The 24,921-nt window shown below is 37.7% G+C and overlaps 1 protein-coding gene across 2 annotated transcripts in view; it reads right to left on the reverse strand.

Annotated features, from left to right (window-relative positions):
- ST18 (ST18 C2H2C-type zinc finger transcription factor) overlaps window positions 1-14,238 on the reverse strand; it is a 168,931-nt gene extending 154,693 nt beyond the window's left edge. Inside the window, exons 1-2 of one of the 2 annotated variants that reach the window (XM_077185492.1) lie at window positions 14,083-14,238; window positions 13,652-13,787 (exon numbers count right to left, since the gene is read on the reverse strand). In XM_077185492.1, coding sequence (XP_077041607.1) covers window positions 13,652-13,787; window positions 14,083-14,121 — 175 coding nt within the window. In that variant the 5' untranslated portion in view covers window positions 14,122-14,238. Of the gene's footprint in view, window positions 1-13,651; window positions 13,791-14,082 lie in introns of those variants that run through there. The other variant, XM_077185522.1, reaches the window with a different exon arrangement.
- Between the last annotated feature and the right edge of the window lie 10,683 nt (window positions 14,239-24,921).

Below are 24,921 nucleotides of genomic sequence, written 5' to 3' on the forward strand. Positions count from 1 at the left end.
GGTCTCTTTACTCATAAATTAAATACAATTTTTTTCTTTCTGTTTCAACTAGGAGCAGTTATTCAGAATTTAAGTATGCTTCCTGAGAGCACAAAGTGAGAATAACTTCTAAAATAAAGCAGCTGCAGCCATATTATACATTTGTAAAACAAATCCTTTGAGCTTTACTCTGACTACCACATTTGATGAATTTATCACCACATCCTTTTATCTAGTGTTCAACATTGGAGAAATTCTTTGATTTTGTAAGGAGCAGATATGAAGAATGATTCAATTGCATCAAAATGAGATCAGGTTGCTCCTAACGTCTAGGTATAAAGCATCAGAAATGTATTAACACTAAAAATAACTCGCAAAGACAGAACCACATAATGGAATTAAATAGTGTGTGCAGACATACTAGAAAAGAAAATTGGTGGAGGAGCAAGAAGCTGCAGATCTTCCATCAGTCAATGCTCAGAACCCCTCCAGGAGGTGCCCAGTGTGGGTCACAGTAACCTGGCCATGGGACTGTCTGACATGTGATCTAGCAGCAATAACTGGTGTTTCAGCTGACAAAAGAAGCAGCTGGTTTCCTTAATGGATATTACAATAAAACATATCAATGGAATCCCTCAGCAGGTTAAGAGTTGAGGAGATTGGTCTTTCTGAAAAACAGACTTAAACACCCTAGAGACATCAGGACAAAGTGGCCAAATCCATTGGTCAGTACCTGGAGAATCACGGATGGGGAAAGCCAGTCTGTCTGCTTGCAGATGACCACAGTCTCCTGTCTCATGCCCCAGAGACATGCAGGCACCTATTGGCCAGTTTAAAAGTTCTGCAAAGCTCTTTAGACTTACAGTTCCTCTAAGAGAAGTGTGAATTCAGTCAAGGCCAGATAAGGCTGACTCTGTAATGTCCAGGGTAATGAAGAATCCCCTTGCTTGTGCGCATTTCAGATGCAACCTTGCAGATGCCAGGGTGGAAGATGACAGTCTGGAATATTGGCTTGGCTGGTAATCAGGTACTGTCTAGGGAGGGGATAAGATGATGATGACCCACAAGGGAGGGCCATCACATAACACTTGTCTCTACCATGCCTCACAGTTGAGAGATTTAGGCTGCATATCCTTGCTAGGCATAACCTTGCTATTATGTGCTTCCATCAGCTCAGTCCCCAGGCTCTTCCGTGATTAACTGAATAATTCCATTTGCAGGACATGATACCTAGCTCCACAGTTCTGGGGCACAGTATATTACTGGCACTGAAGTTAGGATAATCACAGCTCAATGGTCATGTAGCTTGTCTACATCACGACACAACCCCTCAGGGCTCAAATCAGAAACTCAAACACTGCAATAACCTTAAAGCTAATCTTATCACATAACCAACAGACTTTAGGGTGAGAAGATTACTTCTCTGTTCTGGAAAACTTGGATAACATCTCTATTGTTGTCCTGAATTTTCTCTATGAACTCTATAAAGCAAAAGAAAGAAAAGCAAATAAAAAAATAAACACTCAGTAATACCCTGTCTCCTCTGTGATATACCACTGTACCAGCCCCTGCTCCCACCTTAAAATTTATATATTGTCTTACAAATAAGGAGATTCTGCAGCTTTTACAGTACTGTTGAGATGATAATTCATCCTCACACTGACTGGCAGCAGAGAAAAGCAACTTAGAAAATGGCTTTTTCATGGAGTAGGTGAGCAATAATCTATGAGAAACAAATTGCAATACTGCCACAGCCAACACATGGAAAAAAATCAGAATCATCACACTGCTAATTCAAATTGAAGGGTATTAAACAGGATTTGCTACAACTAGCTTGCACATTTTTTGGACTGTATTCTTCAAAATATTCCTCCAAGATGTGCAACTAATAGGCTAAATTGATGAAACTCTTCCAGATATCACAACAAGAAACAAATATAAATTGCTTGAGGTGTGAAAGACAATTGTAAAACATACCGCCATGAGGTTTTCAAATGTCAATAATGTGTTTTAATTTTAAATTCAGGGTTGCCTATATGAAGTTTCACTATTGCAATTTGGGTACCTGATCTTCAAAAGTTCTAAATATTAAACAGCATTAAAGGTGAATGAAAAAGGCAGATATACAAAGCACACATGAGTATTTCTATATGGACTTCTACACACTTTCTTCTTAAGGCCAAGATCACAAGTATAATATTCTGGATATATGTTTGATAGCTTGAGTTTTTACTACAACAAAGAAATGCCAAATTTAAAATGGCTAAATAAAAAAAAAATTCCTTCTTCCTAGTCATGAATATGCCATCATAATATTTTTGTTTCTACTATGCAGCTTTATTTCAATAATATAAAGAAACCTTTTCTAGACATGAAACTGTTACTGATAATAGCTTTTTTGTTTATGAAGTGATGAATTCTCTCTCACAGGTCTTCGTTCTCATCCTGCAGAAATCTGATTGGCAGGTATCACAACAGAAACTATTCCTGTTATTGCAGGTGTATGATGCAGAATGTGTTTCCTTTTCTCATGACCATGATAATATGAGCCATACAGCATACAGTCTTGCTATGCAATATGAGAAGATATAGAGGTGATCTCTTTCTCAATGGAGAGTGTACAGAGGCATGATTACTTTCTGTAGAAATATTTTACAAAGCCTTTTTTAACTGTTAGGACATATATGTTGAAAAATTATATTTTTAGAACAGGATGAGTTTGATTCTTAATTGTCTTCTTGAAATTTGCCAATAATTTAATGTGACTACAACTAAACTGTGAGATTGATTTCATGTTTTTCTGTAGCAGGCCCAAAAATTTGAGAGAGACAACCTCTTGGTATTATGAGATAAATGATTGATAATGAATTGTTCTTCGTTTTCGTGATATCAGCTCTGTGGTTGTTAGGTTCACAAATAACTTGAAAAATTGCAGGTGCCCTAGTATTGCATTTGTTTTGCTGTTCAGATCCAGAAGGCAACACTTCTTGTTCACTAGTAGTCCATCCTTTTTCCCACATCACACAGCGCCGATGAAGTCAGCAGGGATGGGATGTGCCACCCAGCTCCGGGCTGCAGGCCATGAGCCAGCCAGCAAGCTCCTGCAGCCAAGGCTGTGTTTATTGCACCCTGTTCTACAGGGGCCACTGCTTCACTGGGGACAACTTCTGCTTCCAGCAGAACAGCAGCTCAGGTAATGAGAAGTGACATTTTTCAATGGGAATGCCTCTCGTGTTTTAATCAAGTATCTTGATACTAGCAAACAAAGCTTGCAAGCTTGTTCCAAAATGAAGCTTGCAGGCTGAGGGGAGAGGAAGAGCATTTACAATATGGAACTGATCCATTTTAAGCGTTCTAGTTGGCAAATGTGTTAGAGAAAAAAAAAACAGAGTCTGCAATAGATATCTGGCAAAAATCAGAAACAATATTTTGTAGGTGGGCCCAGCACAAAGCAAGGTCCATTAGGCTCAAAGGACACTGCAACAGAACAATGGAAGCAGACAGGAAGTCTGCACTAATAAATATGCCCATTGGGCCAGTGCCACTGCCTAGCATGGCATAGATACATACAGAAGGATTATACACTAAATGGTGCAAGCACAGTCCAGTCCATCTGTCATAAACATTAAGTCCAAAGGCCACAGGTGCAGATGGTACTAAAAAGTAAAAATTACACCCAGACAGAGACCACTTCATGTAATATGGAGAAGAAAAAAACAATCCAGCAAAACTAAACAAAACAAAACCAAAAATTTCCACTGATTTGTTTCCAATCAATAAATGTTCTCAGAATGTCCTTGGCAACCTCTGCTTCTTCCTTTCCCACTGTCATTGTACATGCATAACATACATTTTATTCCACAAAAGTACTTTGAGCATTCAGGATAATTTTTTATTCAGTTAAGTAGATTTATCAGACATTTTGGCAAAAGGTGAATAATTTAAAGTATGATTCAGTCCTTCATTCTGGTATGTTGAGAAGAGAATGTATTTTGCCTTTGGAGAGGGAATGTTACACTCCAGGTATATTTTGCTTGAGCAATGTTCCCATAATAAAAAGCTTAATAAAAAGGAGGACAATGTGCTTCTCTCCAGATAAACAGAAAGGAAAGTTGCTTATGTCAAAACTCTAAAGAACAAAGAATTTCTGGTTTTTAATCATTTTAAATAAAACTTGCAGAGGACATTGATTTCTCATACTGAAGTATCTTTAATACATATGCTATATATCTGCAGACCGTGTACATAAAGGTGGGCAAACACCACAGAACACACTGTATTACAGTAACATTTAATTCACCATAATTTTCTTCTTTTACAATCACCACAGGCAAGTAGCCAAATATCCAGAGCTAAATGAGAACAGACCACCCAAAAAGGGTACTAAAAACTCTTCCTCCAAGTGAAAGAAATCTTCAGAATAAACTCAGATTCTTCAAGATTTTGTCTTTATATACCAAATTAACTGCATTCCAAACCTGTGGAAGTCAGAATTTCAAGTTTCTCATTTTTCAGCCATACTTTGAGGCAGTTGTAGAACTTGTATAAGCACTGGTCAATTTGTCAGCTGATTAAAGGAAGATGCCAATTCTATAGCAGCACTTACAAAAGAGTTTTAAAATTGGAACAAAATGCTTGTATCTTTGATGGGGTTTTAACAAAGTGTTTAACAAAGAAACAAAAACCATCTAAGAATATAATCATATTCCAACTGTATAATCCCACTGAAATTCTTGCTGGAAACCCTAGTGTTGTTTCAGAAAGAGAAGTATTTTCATTGATACGGGTCTCTTGAACTTTTTTTGCTACAAGAACAAACCTTATCTTTCCATTTTAATCAGCATTGGCCACTGTGCTTCATTCACTTTGCTCATGAAATCTGACCACCATAAATCAGTGGAAGAAACCCTGATGTCTTTGCAGTGGCAATATCTATAAGATTGTGTAAGCAGATGTACAGGATGTGATGCCTTTTCCCTTCCTTCTGGACAGAGTTTGTGTAACTGGGCAGCAGACAGGGTAATCACAGAAATCATTATGCATGCTGTTTCTTTCTTGTACTTGCAGCCAAGTACTGTAAAGATCTAATAATGCAGAAATGAATCGACTGAATGCTATTTCCAAAACATTATATATTTTTTTAAAAAACTCAAGTTGTATAGTTTTTAATTTTTAAGATGTACATACCCACTAAGCGTGTGTTTGAGTATGATCTTTACAAGAGATTAAAATGAGCAGCATCAATGTCATTTTCATAAAGTCTTAAATTTAAATAATTTAGGAAAGAGGTGTTTGTTTTCTTTTTTAAATCAAAAAGTGTGAACAGTGACTTGTTTCTTCATGTAATACCAGAGGATTGTATTATTTAAGTTTTGCCTTACAGCTGTGGTGGGATCCAATGTCTCATAACCAGAGCACATTCCCATTTAATTCCCATTTAACAGCTGACTACTCAAAGTTATCTGGCTTTACCATGGATTAGAGCTAGGGACTTTTCCAGTATCCAGTTTCTAAGTGTTTATTCCCACACTGATGCTGCAATGACAGCTGAGCCTACAGCTACTCCTACTTGTTCTGTTCTCCCTGTCCTCAGTGACCAGGAATGACAAGAAAAAAATTTCCTGTCTCATTGATAATGAGTTGCAACTGTGAGCAGATGAGACCTCACACTGCCATATTTTAAGTCAGACAATTCTCCTATTGCATACAAGAACTAATAAATGTGATGCCATATCCAGCCTTCCAACAAGGCTTATTTATCACAGCCACTGTAGTTACATCTACTCACACAATATTAGAGTCCTCATTTCCTACTGGCTTGGAACTTAGGCAGAGTTTGCTCCCATTTCCAATCATACACTTGAACTCCCAAGTAGTTCTGGCAGATGGGTTCTTGTGCCAGGATGCATGGAAGGAACCTGAAGAGGTTTCAACCATACATCACCAGTGCCCATGCCCTTATCTCCTCATCTCCCTTTGTGCAGCTAGACAGAAATAGCAATAACCAAGGGTGATGATATTGGTGTTGGGGCTCAGGAAAGCAACAAGGCTGCTTCCACCTGGAGTTAAATCAACTGAACAAGACATGCTGAAACTCTCCGTGCAAAGTAAATTTAAAAAATTCTTGAGAGATTATAAATGGAGAAGCCAATAAGCTCTATAGATAGTGCAGTGAAGAATGGGTGGATTTCAGAGGATTTCACAGGCATTGAGAGGCAGTCATATGGTCAGACTTCACAGACACTTGAAGAGGACTACTTCTGGGGAGTGCAGTCATGCCAGGTCAACAATGCCCAGGGAAATGCAGCAGAAATTCCATGCAAGGCCATGAGCACACTAGAAATGGTTTCAGAAATACTGACCTAGCAAAGTGATACAGCAAACTGGGATCAGTGGGGGGAAAAAACTTGGGACAGGCTGTTTTTTGGGAGGAGATTGAAGCAGGAAATAGTTAACCAGAGAGGTGAAAAAGAACATCTAAAAATATTTTTTAGAAATTATGCAAGTCCTGTGAGCAGTGCTGCCTGCTGGGTAGTCCTGCATTTGATGAGCCCAGTTTGAGTCAGGACCATAAACCAAACTTGTAAACAGGCAATGCAAATATCAAACCTGCTTCCACAATAAGGAGGAAACGATCTGGGCTGAGGTATTTTTCTTGGCCTAAAAGGACAACATCTGGACAGGACAGATTGAACATTCTGGCACATCTCCAGGACTGATTACATTGGTATCTTCCCAGCTACTTCCTAATATCTTTCACAGCATAAATCCCTGCAGTAAAAGATTGATTACAATGTAGTCTACATTCCCAAGTAGACTATTTTCTAACAAGGACCCAAGAGGCTTCATTTCTTTCCTTCTACTTTTAGCTCCCAGTCCCCACTGTTTGTCATGTTGATTTGGCATAAGGAAAAGGTAGACTTACAAATATTTGTTAATCACTCTCTTTGTTCTACTGTTTTCACTTCCAAGCAAAAAGGCATCAGATTTCTCTTGGTTTCCTTTACGCAGTTCTTTTTTCCTCAGCAAAAATATTCACACGAAATTTCAGGGAAAAGGAGCAAAACAGAGGATAAGCACCATCAAATCAAACCAAGGCACAGCTCAAAATCCATAGCCATCTCTTCCCTATCAAAAGCATTCACCACCCTGGCCAAAAAGCTGTACTCTGGTATTTCCAACATTCCAGGAACAACAGCAAGAACTACTCTGCAGGAAGAATCCTCCCAGCAAACACAGGAGGTTCACAGACCTGAATAAGCCCTAAAATGCTAATTTTTTAATATTTTTCTTTACTGTCTATGTGAAAGCAATACTTTACCCTTACAAATTAGTAAACTACTACTTAAGTATTACTGCCTAACATGAAGGGAATCTCTTGCAATGTTTGGTGTTTCATTAGAGCTGCTTAGCAGCCCAAGAATACCTGATGCATATGAATGGTGGCAGGAGGCACTACCCACTTACAAGGAAAACATTATTTCAGAAGCTGCCACACTGTTATTTTCTCAGGATTGCTTTGCCTAAAAATGTTTTATTTTTACCTGCAAGCATCTCTTTTCTAGACTAAACAAGCCCTGCTTTTGCAGAGCTTCTTCACAGGACATATGCTGCTGCCTCCAACCATCTTCATAGTTCCCTGCTGAACTTGCTCCAGTTGGTCAACTTCTGCCCTGAATGGAGGTACCCAGAACAAGATGCATCATTCTAGATGTGGCCTAATTAGTACCAAGTATAAGGGAATCACAACTTTCTTTGATCTACTGGTAGCCTGCTGTTGACACAGCCCACTGTTTCTTCTCTTCATCACTGTCCACACAAAATGTTAAACCCACTGTCCACCAAGACACTGAGGGAGTTACTGAACCAGGGTGGGCTTCTGGACAGTCCCCTAAGGAACTCAGATAAAAAGATGGAGTATGAGCCATTAGCCCCTGAAATTCAAAGATCCATCTGTTTTCTACTCATGTACCTGTCCCTCCATCTAGTCCACAAATACGTTGCATCAATATTACAATGTCATGGGAGATTGTGCTAAAAAACCTGCCAAAGTCAAAGCAGATGATATCCCCTGCTACCCTTAAACATTAATCCAGTCAACCCTGTCATCTCATTGCAAATACTACTGTATTGGTTAAGAACTAAAATCCATGCTACTCCAGATCACTTTTTCATAAAAGAACGTGATATGATCATACAATGCATAAACATTCATATTCTCTGTGGTCATCTTTACCACCAAAATTAAGCTGCCAGAAAATCTTTACTCATATGTTTTCTCTGAAGTAGCATAAATCTGCTAGCAAAATGGAATATCTGTGACACATGCAATCACATGATTAACACTTCTAGAGGAGCACTACTAATAAAATTATTACCGAGAAAAATAGAAAAAATATTTCTGTGAGTCAAGTTCATGGGAAATGTGTTTCAGTTTCATGCTGTTTAAAGCTGCAGATAGTATTTTTTCAGACTTTGATCCATATTTCATCTAATTTTAATGAAGGGCTTTCTTAAGTTTAACGCCTTAATTCCTGGACATTCCTTAGATTTAATGTTGGGATCCTACAGTTTCTTAGCTGTAGGTCACCAGAACCTGTAAGTTAATTGCATTTTTTTTTTCTGTTCCCAGGGTGTGTAAGACACTCAAAACTTCTATCAGCTCTGTATGGATTTCAGTGTGAGCCAAAGAATACCAAGACTTTGCACTGGAGTCTAAAGTTTGTTCTTGACAAATGAGAAAGTAAAGAAATGCTAAACAAAAGCTAGTATTGACTTGAGATCCACAGTGAAAAGGGCAGGTAACAAACTCCCAACAGAAATCCAGGATAAAGTGCAAAATACCCAAACCCAGCAACACGATTCAATCTAATATAATCAGGGAAAATCATCATTTCTGATTCTTAAAGCACATTAGGAATAAAGGCCTCTTCATGGATATGTTTCAGTAAAATGATAGAACCACCAAAAATTAAACTGTTATATTGACATTTTCTTGGGATATATGTCTGTGTTTCCCAAAATCATACCAATTGCTTAGGCTGTCCATTTATTCATGAAATGGATGAAAAATCTATATTTTTTCCTCCCTAACAAATGTTTGAAATTAGGGTTTATTTGCCTATTTTAATCATTCCAATTTATTGGCTCTAATTTATTTATTTTGAAATATGCAGATTGATAATGTAATTACCAGCAAGGAGCCTGAATTTATTCAATTGTTGGTGCAAATGCCACAGTTTCCTTGTTTACATGAGGAGATTTTCACTAGTGCTGCTATCTTGGTCACTGATCACCACTGACTGGATCAGTGCTATTCCCATCTGGACACAAGCCCACATATTTTTGATATGTGCCTAAACAGAATACAAAGCTTTATAGCTGAATAACAGATACCTTCATTTCAGGTAGCATAAAGATACTGGTACACCCATATGCACTAAAAATAAAGAAACATATCCCTGAGTTAAACAAACATAAATGTGGTTATATAGTGGAAGGATAATTTAAATATGCATAGCTACGTTTCAGGGAAGAACTTCTAAAAACCAACAAAAAAAATAGATCAAAGACATCAGAAGAGAAGGAAAAAAACCACATGATGTTACTATACCTGTATGTATGAATGTAACACCACAACCAAGAAAATATCAAACACTGATCTAGGAGAGACTGGGAACTTCAGTGATAAAACAGACCTTCTGTTTCTTGGTCATGAACAGCTTGGCTGCAATCTTCTATCTTTGGTCAGGATGCAGATAAGAGTACCAAACTTTTAGTATAGATTTACACTTGACTAAAGTACACATTTTTAGTAATATTAATTTGGTCTCTGAATTTTGGGGGTTTGTATTAAATATGTTACCAAAAAAAAAAAAAAAAAGCAGACCAGATGATGAAATATGAAATTTAACAAACAAACTTCATTGAAGCAAGAGTCCACTTGGACTTGTGGATTCCAACATCAAATGCCTAAAAGCAAAGCACTGAGTATTATAAATAGTAGTTTAATTTCAACCACTGCACTTCTTTTCAGGAAAGGCATTTGAAGAGGAGGTCTCCCTCCCAAAAATAACTAATGAAGAGAATCAGTTACTGCAATTGAGCACTTCCACTGTGGCTCAGTTAAATACAACTTCTCACAGCCTTTTTAACCAACAAAAAATGAGAGAGATATGTAAAATCCAATTGGAAAATATTGTTTGTCAAATTGTTGTCAAATGTCCATAGACAACAGAAGACTGTGTGGTGAAAGAAGGTGGATTTGACTTTTGGATTCAATACTATTTTTTCAAAACACAATCAAATCCAGGAGTGAAATCAGTACCTAAAATTGTCTCTTCAGTTTTAAATAAGAATTGAATTGAGAGGAATTGAGTGCAAAGTTTTGGTAAACATTTGGACTCATACCAGAAACTGTCATTTGATTTACCATCAGTTGTGTGCCACTCTATTTGATTGGATCTTGTGTTGTGAAAGAAATGAGATTATTTCTAAGTTTCCTTTGCCACAGGGAAAAAAAAAAAAGGAAAGCTGTAGAGCTTCTGGTCTCACCACTGATTCAAACTGTGAAGGAGCACTTCAATAAATCCAGTACTTTATGCTACATGTATAAAGGGAGATATTGACATGAAAACCCGGGGACTGGAAGACCTGTGTGTGATGTTACACAGGGGATTGTAGCAAAAGCATATCATGGGTCAGATATGCAACAGCAACTGATAACACCTCACTCTCCTTCCCACCTCAATTTATCCTGCTATCTCCTACAGCTAGCAGGGAATCCCTCCCCTTCAATAATCCTCCCTTTAAAGCCCTGGAGCTTCCTTCATGCTCATGGCACACAGCACAAGCGCCTGTGAGGAAGGGTTGCAGAGTCTCTGTCTGGTTCCCGTCACTTTTAAGAGCATGATAAAGCAACTGAAAAGAAAGTATGATTTTCTAAGGTGTTGGATTCTTTCCAATGCCTCCATAATCAATTTAAAGAAGCACATGAAAGGTAAGCAGAACAAGTGAAGAGGATTTTCAAGAATATTTACTCTTTGTGTGGCTCTACTCTCTTTAAAGGTACAGGAAATTTCTCCCTAACATCATAGACAGCAGATGTAAATTGGTATCAGAATCAAAGTAGAACATAACCCCTTTTATCTGGTGATAATCTTTTTTGCAATTCCTTGATATTCAACAAGCACAATTCAATAGCAAGCTACTTTTCAAAGTACTTAGTTAAAGTGTAAGGAAATAGAATGGGAACAGGCAGGTTGCTCTTTCTAGATCCACAGAAAGCAGTTTGAACAGAAGCTTTTCAGAGAGAAGATTTTGCAGCCAATATATATTGAAGGATCTTTTCATGCACAGACTATAGGCAGTGATTCTTTTCCTTGCTTTAAATCATAAAAGGAAACCACGAGCAAACAATGGCTTTAAAAAGAGAAACAAAAGATAATTCAACTTTATATACAGTCTGCCTCCCCACAGCCCCCTGCATATCTATGTATACACATGAAGAAAAGGATTTTAAAACACCACATAAGTGTCCAAATTTTTACCAAAAACAAGAACAATTCTGTTGTTACTCTAGCTTCAAATATTTGAAAACTTGTTCCCTAAAAATTATACTTTCTCCTACTTTTTCTTTGCTACTTAGCCATCAGCTAGATGTAGTTATTACTACAGTATATGTAATAAGTATTGCATATGGTTTTCAATAATGATTCCACCAAATAAGGTTTCTAGCATCTGTTTGCTAGCTATAACATGCAACAAAATGTGTTTTGTTGCTTAAATTGATCTGTTTAAGCAGTGTAACATTATCATATTATCACAAGTACGTTTAATCTATGTTTTGAAGAGGATAAGAATATTGCCTGTAAGCCACTGTAAGCCTTTGCCCCATTTTAAAGGAAAAGTTAAAGATCAAAAGTAGAGAGCATAAATACACAAAGCCTTGGCCCTCTCCCTCCATTTCAGCACTCTGTACTGACCTCTACCGGTTTCTCCACTTTAGGTTTCATCAGTAGGAAACATTCCACTTTTATTGAAGTTTTGCACTCTTTTCTTCAAATTCTGGGATTAAGTAAATTGCATCCCACCCTGCTAACTTCTCCCTGACTGAAGGTCATAAGAAGATCAAGCTTGCACCTATTGGTGGCAGTTTATCTTTAGTGAATGAGACACTAAGAAAAATCATCAGTTAAAAAACTGCCTCACAGTATATAGATGCAGCTGTAGGTAGATATTAAATCTGAAAACTCTATCTTAATACATTTATTACTAGTAATTTGTTCTATTTTTTTTAATTGAACTGCTTTTTCTTGTCTCATGTGGTAATCAGATGTTTGCTTTATAAAATCTTGGTTTTTATTATAGAATTCCAAGCATCTGACCTATGATGATCAGAAGTACTACTGCAGCACAAATACCAAAGTTGTGAATATAAATTTAACATTTTTAGTCATCCCCATTTGAAATACTTCTGCTTCACAGAACGTGCTTCTCTCTAGAAGGTTCTTCAGTACAAATATTTGCTTTAATTAGGGCAGACCTTGCAGCTTTTATAACCACACAGCAATGAATCGAAGTACAGTAGCAATATAAAAGTATCACTGTAAAAGCTTTGTCAAACCAAAGTCATTACCCTGTCTTACTAGGAGGAGTGATACACTCACCACATCTTTTATACAACAAAATGAAGTTCAAACTGTCCATTTTTTAACTGATCACAAGAAAAAACCAAAGAACCAAAGCCCTAGCTTTTTATGTGTTTTACAGTAAAAAGCAACTCCAGTTAGTCATAAGTAAGTGAGCAAAGTTTTCCATTCTCATTTACCAAAGAACACTTTCGTTGTCAGCAAAACCCAAAACTTTCCAATTTTAAAAGCATATTTTTCACTCTCTTCGTTATGAAATTCTTTAAGTATGAATAACAGTTTTACATATCATGAGAATTTCTTTTCCTCTTACCACTCCACCAGTGACTGGAAACAAACTTTTAAAAATTTTAAGTCACTTATACAGTCTGAAAAAACCCCTACAACTGCTGACCACAAAAACAAAGAAACTTTGTTGTTCTGTTGATATAGATAGTAAAGCAGATCACATATTGGTAATTCCATTTCAGAACAGCTAGATTTTTATTATTCATGAAGCTATTTTTTGTAATAATGCATTTTTCTTTCATTTTCCATATATACCTTTCTAGATCCTGAATGTAAACAAATCACTGAGATATTCAGCATGAATCTATAATATTTCATACTGTATAACTATCTGAATCTGACATCCTCTTTATTTTGGTTGGTTTTAAATCATGTTCTCCGACTTGTGGAACATACTCATATTTCTCTCCCTTCTTTTACTGCAGCTGAAGCTCGCACCACTCCATCCTGTCAGTGCCAGGGAGCTGGGGCAGCCCCCTGGGGCAGCCCTGGAGGCCGGGGCAGGTCGGGCTCCCCAGCATCCCGGAGGTGCGGGTCCCGCTGCCCTGGCCAGCAGAGGGAGGAGAGGGGGAGCCCGCAGCGCCCGCAGCCCCCAGGGCACCGCTCCCCCCTCTGCTCTGCCCCCAGGCACGGCGACAAGAGGCAGCCCCAGCTCCACTGTCCGTGGTGAAAACCCACTCCTGGTCCTGCCCAGGGAGCTCGGTGACACTGCTTTGTGTGGCTTTGCCTCTTACCTTCACCCAGGGGCTGAGGATGGGTGTCCGCAAGGTTGACGTGTCCCGGACGTGCTGGGTTTGCCACCGCTCCGATGCTCACGCTGCTGCTCCTAGGACTTGGATGAACAACTGGATCTGCTCTGCTAATTCTCTGCTGTGTTAGAAAGAAAACACTTTGGTGCTCTAGAACTGGGCTTTTGCTCAATGAGCAAGTACATGATCGTTCTGAGATTTGCAGATCAGCCTCTTTTTCCACATGTGGGAAACTGAAAATCTCGTTAAGACTTTCTACAACCCACAAAGGAGTGAAAGACATTGATTTTCACTGAACAAGGTGCTGGCTGGATCACCATGAGACCATCTTCTTTCCAAAAGGCATTTTAAAGCAGTACTTTCGGTCAGCTCTGCGCAAAATATTCCACAACAGCCCCAATAACTTTTTTCCTTACCTCTGGTATCCCAGTGAGGTCACATTCTGTTAAAAACATCCTGTCAAGCTTGGTACAAAAGGGCTCCAAAGAATCAGAATGCAGAAGCTATGCAACTTGCTGACTAACTTTGCTCTGTGTTATTTACCAACCACACAAAGAAAATGCTGTCTATTCAAAACACAGTTCAAAACTCTCTTCACAGAAAGTGAGTGAACAAACAGTCCCATGTCCGATGCTGTAGTCACATCTCCCATGAGGCCCGGTGATAGCTCTGGGGCATGGGACGGAGTGACACCACCAGCAGTCACTACAAGGCACTTTTGTAAACAACTTGTGTGTGTGTGCAGAGAAGGAGGAGGAGGAGGAGGAGGAGGAGGCGGGTGTTACTCTTCCTCTGTCTTAACATTATGCTTATTTGCTTTATCAGGTTGAAGCAGAACTTCAGTCTTAGTCTACTGAGTGCATTTGCTGTAGCCCTTGTACAGGATTTTCCTCATTATAACCTTTATTTTCTTCTAGAAGGGGTCTAAAAGGAACATATGGAATTTGTGCAGGATCTAGATTTGGAACCCTGGAGTTCAGTTAAGTAACAGAAATTAATTCAGAATTTTCCAGACTCACCACAGAAACTGACAAACTCAGTGACTTACTCTACTTCATGACCAGAAAAAATAAAACCAAAATGGTCTAAATAAGATTTTAAATTAATCTATTCTTTGTAAATTCTTACCCCACTAGTCACTCCGAAGCCACACCATGGCAGAGAAGCAGAAATGTCTTTTTCAGCCCCCCTTAGCAAGGGAATTACCACACAGACTCAGCACTTCCAGCACTGACCATTGGCCTCCACTCACACCAAGCCACTCCAATGGTACTCCAATGGCACTCCAATGCCTTTCCTTATACTTACAATAAATCACAAACAACTGTTTCCAGACTTGGAAGGATAAATAATTGTTCTCATTAATCCCTTTGCAATTTCAGTCTTTAACTGTCAGACCAGCACTGGAATCCTATTTTTGCCACAGAATCCAAACCATCCTCACTTCTTATCTCCAAGGTATCCCTTCCCATGCTTGATTTTTTTCCTTAACAGTTCTTTAGTTAATATTTTTTTATTCTTTCAAAGGTCTAAAAGACAGGTGTTATAAAACAGTGTAGGTTTGTAAGAGGAAAATATAAGACATGGTGACATTATGTTGTAAAATTAAATCAAGTTAGAATTTTCTTTTATGAGGTCTTGATCTGCCCTTTTATAAATGTTTATAGGTTTGTGACATAGGTTATTCCAAATATATATTCCAGGAATAAGTACATTCAACTGCTGATATTCTTCAATAGCTGAATGGTCCATGATCAATAATTGGATAACAAAAGTACAGTTTTTAAATTGTAAAGATTTTCTAGAAATACATAAACCCTTAAGATACCTAGATACATTTCTTTCATGCAAACTTGAGAACAATGTCTCTAAAATACTAATGGTGAATGATCTTACAGGTAAAATTGTCCAAGTAACTCAGGACTTTTAAAACAAATATTATTGTTTCTCAGTATCCAACAATCAACCAGCTTTTGGTTAGAGCTGTGCCTTGTCAAGCAGTACCATTCTCCAAAAGCAACTACTTACAGATATCAAGGGAACCTTCACTTGTCCATAATAGCTGAAGATACCATACCAGTTGTTACTGCTTTTTAATCAAGACTTTAAAAAACCAACATGAAGTTTTCTGCTGATCTTTGGGGATTTTTTTGTATTTCAAGTTTGCAGTATATGTTCTTCTCATCTCATTAAAATTAGTAATTTTTAAAAGCAAAGGAGTCTTCCCCTTTCCCAATAACCTCAATTTTCCACTTAATTTTCCATATCTCAGGAACACATATCCTGCCTACTAAAATACTGCAGAATGCAGTTAAGTTGATTATTTTCACATATAACTATAAGGTCAGAAAGTTTATAATCCCTGTTTTATGGTCTGGCAAAACCTTAGTTAGCTCTTCCTCTAAAGCTTTTTCTGAGCCCTAGTAGCTATTTTTTAATAAATCAGAACCAGCATACAGAAGGCTGAACACAAGAGCTGGGTCTATAAAACATTAAGCCTCTCAAGTCCAAGTATCTGATGACTTTTCCTTTTCTGTTCCTTATCCTGTAACAAAATTTTGAAAGGTACACTTTATTTTTCTAGGGAACTCCACCAAACTATGCGAGTGAAGAGAATCTAGCAATTAAAATTGTGTTCAGATCATACTCCTTCATGTGACTCCAAGATAATTTTTCTTTTTTTTTTTTTTTTTTACTTTGTTGATCCTTGTGGGTCCCACCATACAACTCAGTATATTTTGTGGTTCCACAAAAATCAGCAACACTGTTGCAAGAGAGCAAAAAGTGGAGATGTCACTGTGTTAGAGAGACAGTTTCATGTTCTCTTGTTTAATGCAGTGGATTTCTGTTCTTTGATGCACCTGAGGTTATGTGTGCCAGAGGCTCTTTCTGTCTTTTGCAACCTGACATTCTATGTTCCACACACAAAATGGCTCTCATTGAGGGTGCCCTTTAGCCACTGTCCTTCCTTTGAATCCTTTCTAGAGATGGACACCTGCTCCCTAAATTTTTGAGATCTGGACTGTCAGTGACTCCATTCAACTTCATAATGATTATCAGGTTGTTTTGTTCACCAGTCTCAAAACTGAGACAGCAAAGTCAGGCTCCTATCCACTTGCAATCTATTAATTTAACAAGACCAGCTGCAGTTGATATGTGTGTTTTTCAAGAATTTCCTTATACTTCAGTCTCATGGAGAAAGAGGGTTAGAAAATTTAAGTTTTGATATTGATTTGCCAAATCCCTCACATGGGAGCTAAGAGGTGAACCCAATAACATGTTTATTGCCAAAGACTCTTCTCTCTCTCCCAAATGGCTCCACCAGGGAACTGAGATGAAGAAAGATTGATACTAATTATGCATAGAGAGGACACCTAGCTATAGTCACCAGCCTGATACAGAATTCTCTGGGGATGACAGGCAAAGCTGGCAAACAAAAATGGAAGGAGGTAGAAAGAGAAAAAGGAACAAAATGCTGTTTCTGGCTATTCACAAAATTTACCCATGACTTTAAAAAATAAATCAAAATACACACAAAAAAAAAAAAATCAGGCAGGTCATGGATAAAACAGGTATTTCATAATTCCAGGAGCAACATAGGATACCAACCAGTCACGTGCTCCCATCAGGTGATTTAAAAAATAAAATAAAAAATAATTTTTAAAAATCCCATGCTTTCTCCTGATCCGTGTAATTACCATGAATTGCAGTCTGGAGTGATTCTGTAGCAAGGGTTGAGGGGACTGAGGTGAATTTGAAACAGATAAAAGCTGGGTAAACCACTCCAGTAGCCAGGCTCATGCAAAAGTACTTAACCAGAAACAAATGCTGCTGATGCTTTTGTTCTGGTCTTTTACTGAAGCTTATTCTGGCCTTCTGATGTGCCTCCTATAGGTTGCCTCTGCTGGGCAACTGTGCATGTGCTCACAGCCCCAACTGCTAGCATCACATTTATTTATTTATTTTCAACCCAAATAAACTCTTAATGGCTTAACATAAAACATTTGGATTTTTTTCTTTTTTGAAGCACACTAAATAATAAAAAAGCCAGAAGCACAAAAGGCCATAAGGGAATGAAAGGGATGATTGTTCAAAGCCCTATTAAAAGGTTTGTTGCTTTATTTATATATTTTTTAACAGCACAATTTCAGAGCCTTTTAAAGAAGACTCCTCCTCCCCAGTTGCCTGCCAAGATAGTACTTAGCTGAGGGAGGGAGAGCCTGCTCTTTAAAAGAAGATGGTATCTATTAGAGAGAGAAAGGAAAGAGAGATATATAAAAAGGCTTTCCCAAAACAGTTGTCCAGAAGGGTCAATGAAAAGAAACAAAAGGTATGAGATGACAATTACATGGAAAGAAGATGAGAACATTAAAGCAGAGCACACTGAGAGAAGAGGTTTTTTACAGCAAAAATGGTTCTGTAAAGGTCATTTTAGTTCCTCTATTATACTAACCATGGCCCATATTTAGGCATCTGTCAGGTAGTAATTGCAAAGCACTTCACAAAAATTAACCATGAAAGCCCTCTTTCATGAGGTGGATGGGGGACAGAGACACACTGGTGGGCAGGCTGAGACCAGGTTGTTTCCACAGGAGACCAGAAGACCCTTAGGCAGCATAAAATGTTACAAAGCAACAGGCACAGAAAGGTTAGTCCTCCTCTTGGTGTGTTGCATTATTTCATTGCAGGTATTAAGCAATTTGTCTGGGTGGAAGACATTTCAAGTGCAGATAAAATATCTGGAGATAAAGCTGAGGTCCATATTCACTGTCCTTTCCTTTAGAAGCAAATATTCCAGTCTAGGTCTCACTCTTAAAATAAGTTCCTCCAAAAATTGTCACTGGTTGAAATCCTGCTGTCTCAAAATTCTGTCGGCAACCATCATCACAGACACAATCACAAACCCCCAGGTAACTCATGGAAATCTGAGTAAATGCTGCAAATTTCAGCATTAACAGTATAGGACTGGCACAGCTGCCACTGATGGCATGGCCATGGTGACCTTTGCTGCCAGGACATGGTCTGTGGTTTGTTCTGGCTGGATTTCTGTACAGCTCATGACACCACTCCTGGACATTAGAGATGAAGTATCTCTGGTTTGAGTATGGGAAACCTCCTGTGCAGCTGAGGAGGGCCTGTGAAGAGCTGTACATTTCCTGGTGGGCCACAGGCAGGTACATCAGCTTGCACTGCCTGAGCCATTGGACTCTGGGGCAGTCTGCATCACAAAAGGGGTGCAGAAACCTTTGATACTTCCCATCTTTTAAGAACAAGAAAAAAAGCTAATGCAAGAAGATATTTTCATCGTAGCTTTGATGCAACAACAACAAAATCATGCAACTCCCAAAGACAGTTTTATTAGAAACACCTCTGATTCAGAACTGAAATTTCATCCTGTGAAAATAAGGATAGCTTTCATTTTCCTTTAGGTGTTTTATGATATGAAGCATCCATTTCAGTGACAATCTCCAAATAAACTTGGCTGAAAACATTTAAAGGAAAACAACTGAAAACTTTTCAAGGACTCTTAGGTTCTCAGACTGAGACCCTAAACTTAATATAAGGGTTATAGATTAAGGTGCAGGTAAATTTATCAGAGATTATATTTTTCCTTAAAAGGTTATTCTTGCCTGGGTTTGATTTCCTAAATCTCTCAGGTCCTGAGTTGGAGATTAGGAAACACAAAGGCTTTGAAAAGTGGCATGCAGTGTGTCTTTCTGCATGACACAGCTCTGAAGCTGCTAGCACACTGACTTGTGATTCTGAGATCAGGGCAAACCCCAAGCTAGAGTCTTTTTTCAGTGTTACCCTGTTTACTGGGCCCCTCCATGCAAAAGGGAAGGATGCATTACCTTATTTATCTAAAGGAAAATAGTGCAATCTTTCCTAAAGGAATTTTTTGAAAGTATCTGAAATAATCCAAGGTTACACAGATTAAACTAACAGACTTCTATTGAAAAGAATATGGCTTGTATGCCAGAGTCCTATAAAAATTTCCCTCTTGTATTATACTGCTTTTTCATGAAATAATGACTAAACTATGATTTATGCTGTGAGGCCAAGCAACTCCTTGGAAAATCCATTAAAACTAGTGAAAAGAGACAAAAGTGAAACTGTATCCAACAGAAAGTACAGAAAGACTTCCAGTACCTAAGGAAATTTACTTTCTATGTGGCATGAGCAGGACAGTGCAATTTCTCTTGACCATCCTGGAAGGACAGAGGGGGCCTTGTCACCTGAAGCTGCTGCACCCATGTTTCTTGCTGGGGGAAGGAAGGAACCCTAGCAATGCCTCCCTCACCAGTGGCTGCCACGGGAGGCAGAGCCAGAGAGGCTCCCCACTTGTGAGGCTTGCAGCAGACAGCAGGGATGGCTGCAGGCACAGCCATGAGCCTCGTGGGACAGCAGATCAGAAGTTCTGTGTCTCACAGAGGTAAAGATTCACTTGGTTCAGTGGTGCTTCAGTGTGCTCTGATGTACAAGACTCTGTGGTGAACACAGTGTGTGGTATCCCCCTCAATTTCCAGATAAGCTACTTAAATCCATTAGGTGTCTCCAGGGCATTTTGTGAGTAGAGAGTGCTCACAGGGAAGGTGTTCACTTCAGAATCCTCACTTTAAAACAGTTTGTTTGAACTAATGACAGACTAATTAAGAACAGTATGGGAACTGCCTTTTTGGAGAGCCATTAGCAGAAGAGAGACCATCCTACTCAGAGGCCCTGAGGATGAAGGGGCCACCACCTGACTCACTAGCTGTAGAAAAAAGTCTCAGGAGGTTTACAAAGTGAGGTTTACAAGGATATGTGAGGGCGATGCTGGTTTATTTCAGCGCTTGCTTTCAGGTTTGAGAAGAGCTTGGGCTGCCACCCAGTGGAGAGAGGTACAAGGTCTGTACCAGTTTAGCTTCCCAGTTACAGTAGGACAGTTGGCTCCCTGGCTCTCCAGTAGTGGGAAAGGGAACACCTTAATGATTTTATTGCTCCGTGCTCACCAGTTATTCTTGATCACTATATTCCACCTAAAAGTTCAAACACATCTTTTAAATGCTATCTTAGAGTCAGAATGAAATTTTGCCTTGAAAGTCTGCAATGGTATTTTCTGTAGTACAAAATTAGACTGATTGTTGTATTATTTTCCTAAAGAAATAGAGCTAAGTACTTGTTATATTATTGTTGCAGCCATAAAATGACTTTTATTCTGTATTTTGCTTGGCAGTTTTTATGACCAAATATAGGATTTTGCATAGATGGGATCACTTGCACTATAATTTTATCTGCAAAACTAAACCGCAAGAACAAAGGATATTCCTATAAAACCTTTAAATCAGATTTGTAGTACTGTCAGGATAGATAAAAAAGAAATGTCAAACCCATGTATTGACAATAAAAATTAGGCACAATTCAACATCTGCACTGATTTATGTAGGTGCTATATAATTTTTCTTTCTATTAACTCATATCTGGCATACTGCTGCTCTACCATAAACCAACTTCCTCACTGGTTTTCTATTTAAGCATTCAAAATAGTCTTTCAAACAGTATTTTGAACATCTTTCTTGCATATAAGAATGAGAAAGTGGAACTTACGAAGGACAAAAGCTATCTAGTCTCTTACTAAGTTGTGAACAGGGAAAACCAAATCTCTGACCTGGTATGTCAGATTTTACAGAAAGTTTCTGATATCTCAGAAATTTTTTCCCCTCTTTGTCTGACAGGTGTGCAAATACTTTATGTTTGATTTCAAATATGACCATTTCCCTTGTAGATATTACTCTTGCTTTCAAATCTGCACTTGATCACATTAAGAAATACTCAGTATGCTTCAGCATACTAAGGAAGTGTCCCTTATATTTCTGGAATGGCATTAACTACCAGATCAGGAATCTTGTACTTGCTTATTAGCAGGGGCTTCTGTTAAAAGTTATTCTACTTATTCTACCTATTTACTCGGCAGACAAAATGGCATTTGTCTGTTTCAGAGTTCTGTGGTTAAGACATTCATGTGGGACGCATAAACTTCAGGCTCTTGCTTCTATTTTAACAAGACAGAGTATTTTGAAGCCCACCTCTCATTCTTTCAGGGGATACTATTTATCTCATGTTGTCAAAAAACCCTACATTGCCACATAGCCAGAAAATGTTTCAAGGAGCATCCCTTCTGGATTGGGTTAAAAAACATAAGAATACATCTTTTCACAGGGTGCAAGAGAGCAAGTGAGTTTGTAGGACTGTGGTTAGAGAAACAGAGATAAAAAACCCTTCAACTCCAAGTCAAAGGGAGTTTTCCCTTGTTTTCTGTATTGTGTCTTAAGTCTGGAACAAAACAGCACCTCAAACACTTTGTTTTCTGCTTTGGAATGGGAGACTAAAACTCTGTGACTGCACTGACTGCTCTGCTTGTGTGCATATTTTGTCCTAATCAGTGCCTTATCAGGACAGAAGTAATTTAGTGCTTTAAGAGTTTGCTGCTGATAAATTCCCCATGCTTATTAGCCCATGTTTGAAGGACAGCTTTGTGCCTCCACTTCCCTCTGAACTATAATTTCTGTTGCACAACAGCTTCAATAGGTTTGGCACTTACAAACATTTTATTATCTTTGAGCACTCTACATTCAGCTACCTAGCAGTGTTTTCTTAAAAGATCTGGCCAAAATTTTAACTTGAAAATTTCCCTGCACCTCTCTGAGAATTCTTAACAGTTCAATTAAAAGAGCACAAAATTTGGAACAAAAATAATAGAGAATTTATAGCAACAAAGAAATCTGAAATCATGAAGTGGGGTGCTCTTTTCCAATGGTTCTGAACAATTTCTGGTCAACATATTTTTATACCACAAGAGGGAGACACAAGAACATCATTTCTTAACTTAGAATGACCCAATGTCTCTAAATCCTGTAAATTACATTTATCAGGAAAGTTGTCTAGACCATTTGCTCTCTCATTAACACAGTATTAGTTCTGGAAACTAATGGGCTGGCATAGAAGAGTTTCTATTCCATACCACATCATAGAAAACAGATTTAAAATTCAGGGATATTAGACCTCAACTGATGTACATGGAAGGAAATATACAAAAAAATCCCAAGTAACCTCCTAAGGAGATAATACAAATGTTGAGCTTCTAAGCTTCCCTCTCAGAAAAAGAGTTTGTTCTAGGAATTCAGAAGTGGGAAAGATTAATTATTTATCATTAAATTGGTCTTGTTATTGTATAAACTTCTTATCTCACTAGCATTTTATTTTAGCCATTTAAACCTGCTATCATAAGAAAAAATGCTGCTATAATTTTAAGACAAAAGAAGCTCAGCTAGATGGGTGATTTGTGTTACCATAGGTATCAAATTTCATAATTAGTCATTTCTACATAAACTTCTGTTGATGGAACAACTAACAATCCTCAAGGATAAATAATATCCACACAGCATGTGGATGTTTCTAAATTTGATTTACCTCAGAGCAATGCCTCAAAATTCATTTCTCCACCACTTTTGTAGATGGATTGCTCTGAGTTGCCAGTCAAATAAAATTTAGCATTATTTTTTTCTTCAGCACTGCAGTACAGCTCAGTTTGGTTAAATACATCACAGAATGGACTGAAAGCTGCACTACAGCATTTGCAAACCAGTACCAAGAGTGATACAAACCAAGGTAAGGAAACACTGCAGTGTTGAACAGCTGTGTTGACAGCATACATGGGTTCAAACAATTAATTCAGCACTTGGACTTATCCCAGGTAAACTAGAGATAGTAGTTGTTCTGGCAGCTGTTGAAACTCATATCTCCATAATTTCTAAAAAGCTAAACTGAAAAACATGGGAAAGAAAGAAGAATGCAAGACAGAAAGCAGAAAAGATTGAAAGCAAAATAAGTCCTGTTAATGTGAGTTGTTCAGAAACTTCCCCGTAGTCATCATCACTGAGCTTAATAATCTAAATATTATTTTATGTTCCCCTGTTCTTCAAGAGAATTATATTATCTATAAAAAATTACCACAATGAAAACACCAGAAAATAGTCAATAATATTATGTTTGAAGACATAACAAAATCAGGGTTTCTTGTTTATTATTTCAATACAGAAAACCCCCTTCATTTTATGGGTCAAATGGAACAGATCCGTATTTCTTTAAAAAGGGATAAAAACTCTGCAGTTATTCAAATTGTTTTCAAAGGTCCTTAACATAATACATTGCTGTGCCTTACAAAACCATTTGTTAACAGTCAAATAAATTAACCTCTTGAAAGAAGTCCTTGCAGAATTTTGACATTCTTATACATCAGGATATGTAGTATTATTTCAATGCATTTTGAATTAGCCAATAATTGCTTAAAGCTGAATTAAAGTTGCTCACAGGTTTGAATCAGAATAAGCTTTGTCTTGACAGAAATAAATTAATGGAAAAGGGAGAAAAAACATGCAATGTAGCCCCATCAGGACAAGCTTTTGTTTAATGAGAATGATTGGTTTTGAAAGTAGTGAAACACTTTGTTTTGAAATTGAAGCCAGAGATGTTAGAAGAGTGCAGAGAAAATAGCTTAATTTAAAGAAATTTTTCAAAATCTTAATTTTTAATGAAGGTTTTTTAGCATTATAAATTTGAAATACTGATATTATGAGAAAAATTATTTCAGAATAGCTCTACAATGCTTTTGGAATATCCTTATTATGTTGTTGCGTCAGAGAGTCTGACCTATAAGGTTGAACCCTGATATACAAACAATAAGATATTTTTGAAAGATCCATTAAAAAAGTTTTGCTTTCTAACAACTGTACTGTTTCTACAGTAGAAACAACTGGTAGTGTTTAAAGTAGAAAAACAGAGTAGAAAAAGAACAAGATGTACATTGCAATAGCAATTATAAAGAATACAAAATTTATTGGAGAGGATAGATGGATTACAATGAAAAATCCTCATGTTCTTCAAAACTTAAATTTGAGTGCAAGTTTCATAAATGTATACTATGTCTTAAAAGGTAAAAAAAAAGTACATTATGATCTGAGAAAAGCAATAAATTTAAATGTGGGTTTGGGGTCTATAAATAATCATTGCAGGCAACTTATATCTGTAATACTTAATGACTGCTCCATTCATTTCATTTTTGCGAGTTTACTACTGTAGGAAATTTTTCCTTTCAAGAAAGGGAATGAAATCATAAAATCAGAGAAGAAATTGGAACAAAAAATCTGACAAAGAGATAGGAGCAAAAAAAAAAAGGCAGTAAAAAAATCAGAAAATTTGCAAATGGATTGGCTACA

Source organism: Agelaius phoeniceus, chromosome 1, assembly GCF_051311805.1.
Source record: "Agelaius phoeniceus isolate bAgePho1 chromosome 1, bAgePho1.hap1, whole genome shotgun sequence".
NCBI lineage: Eukaryota > Metazoa > Chordata > Aves > Passeriformes > Icteridae > Agelaius > Agelaius phoeniceus.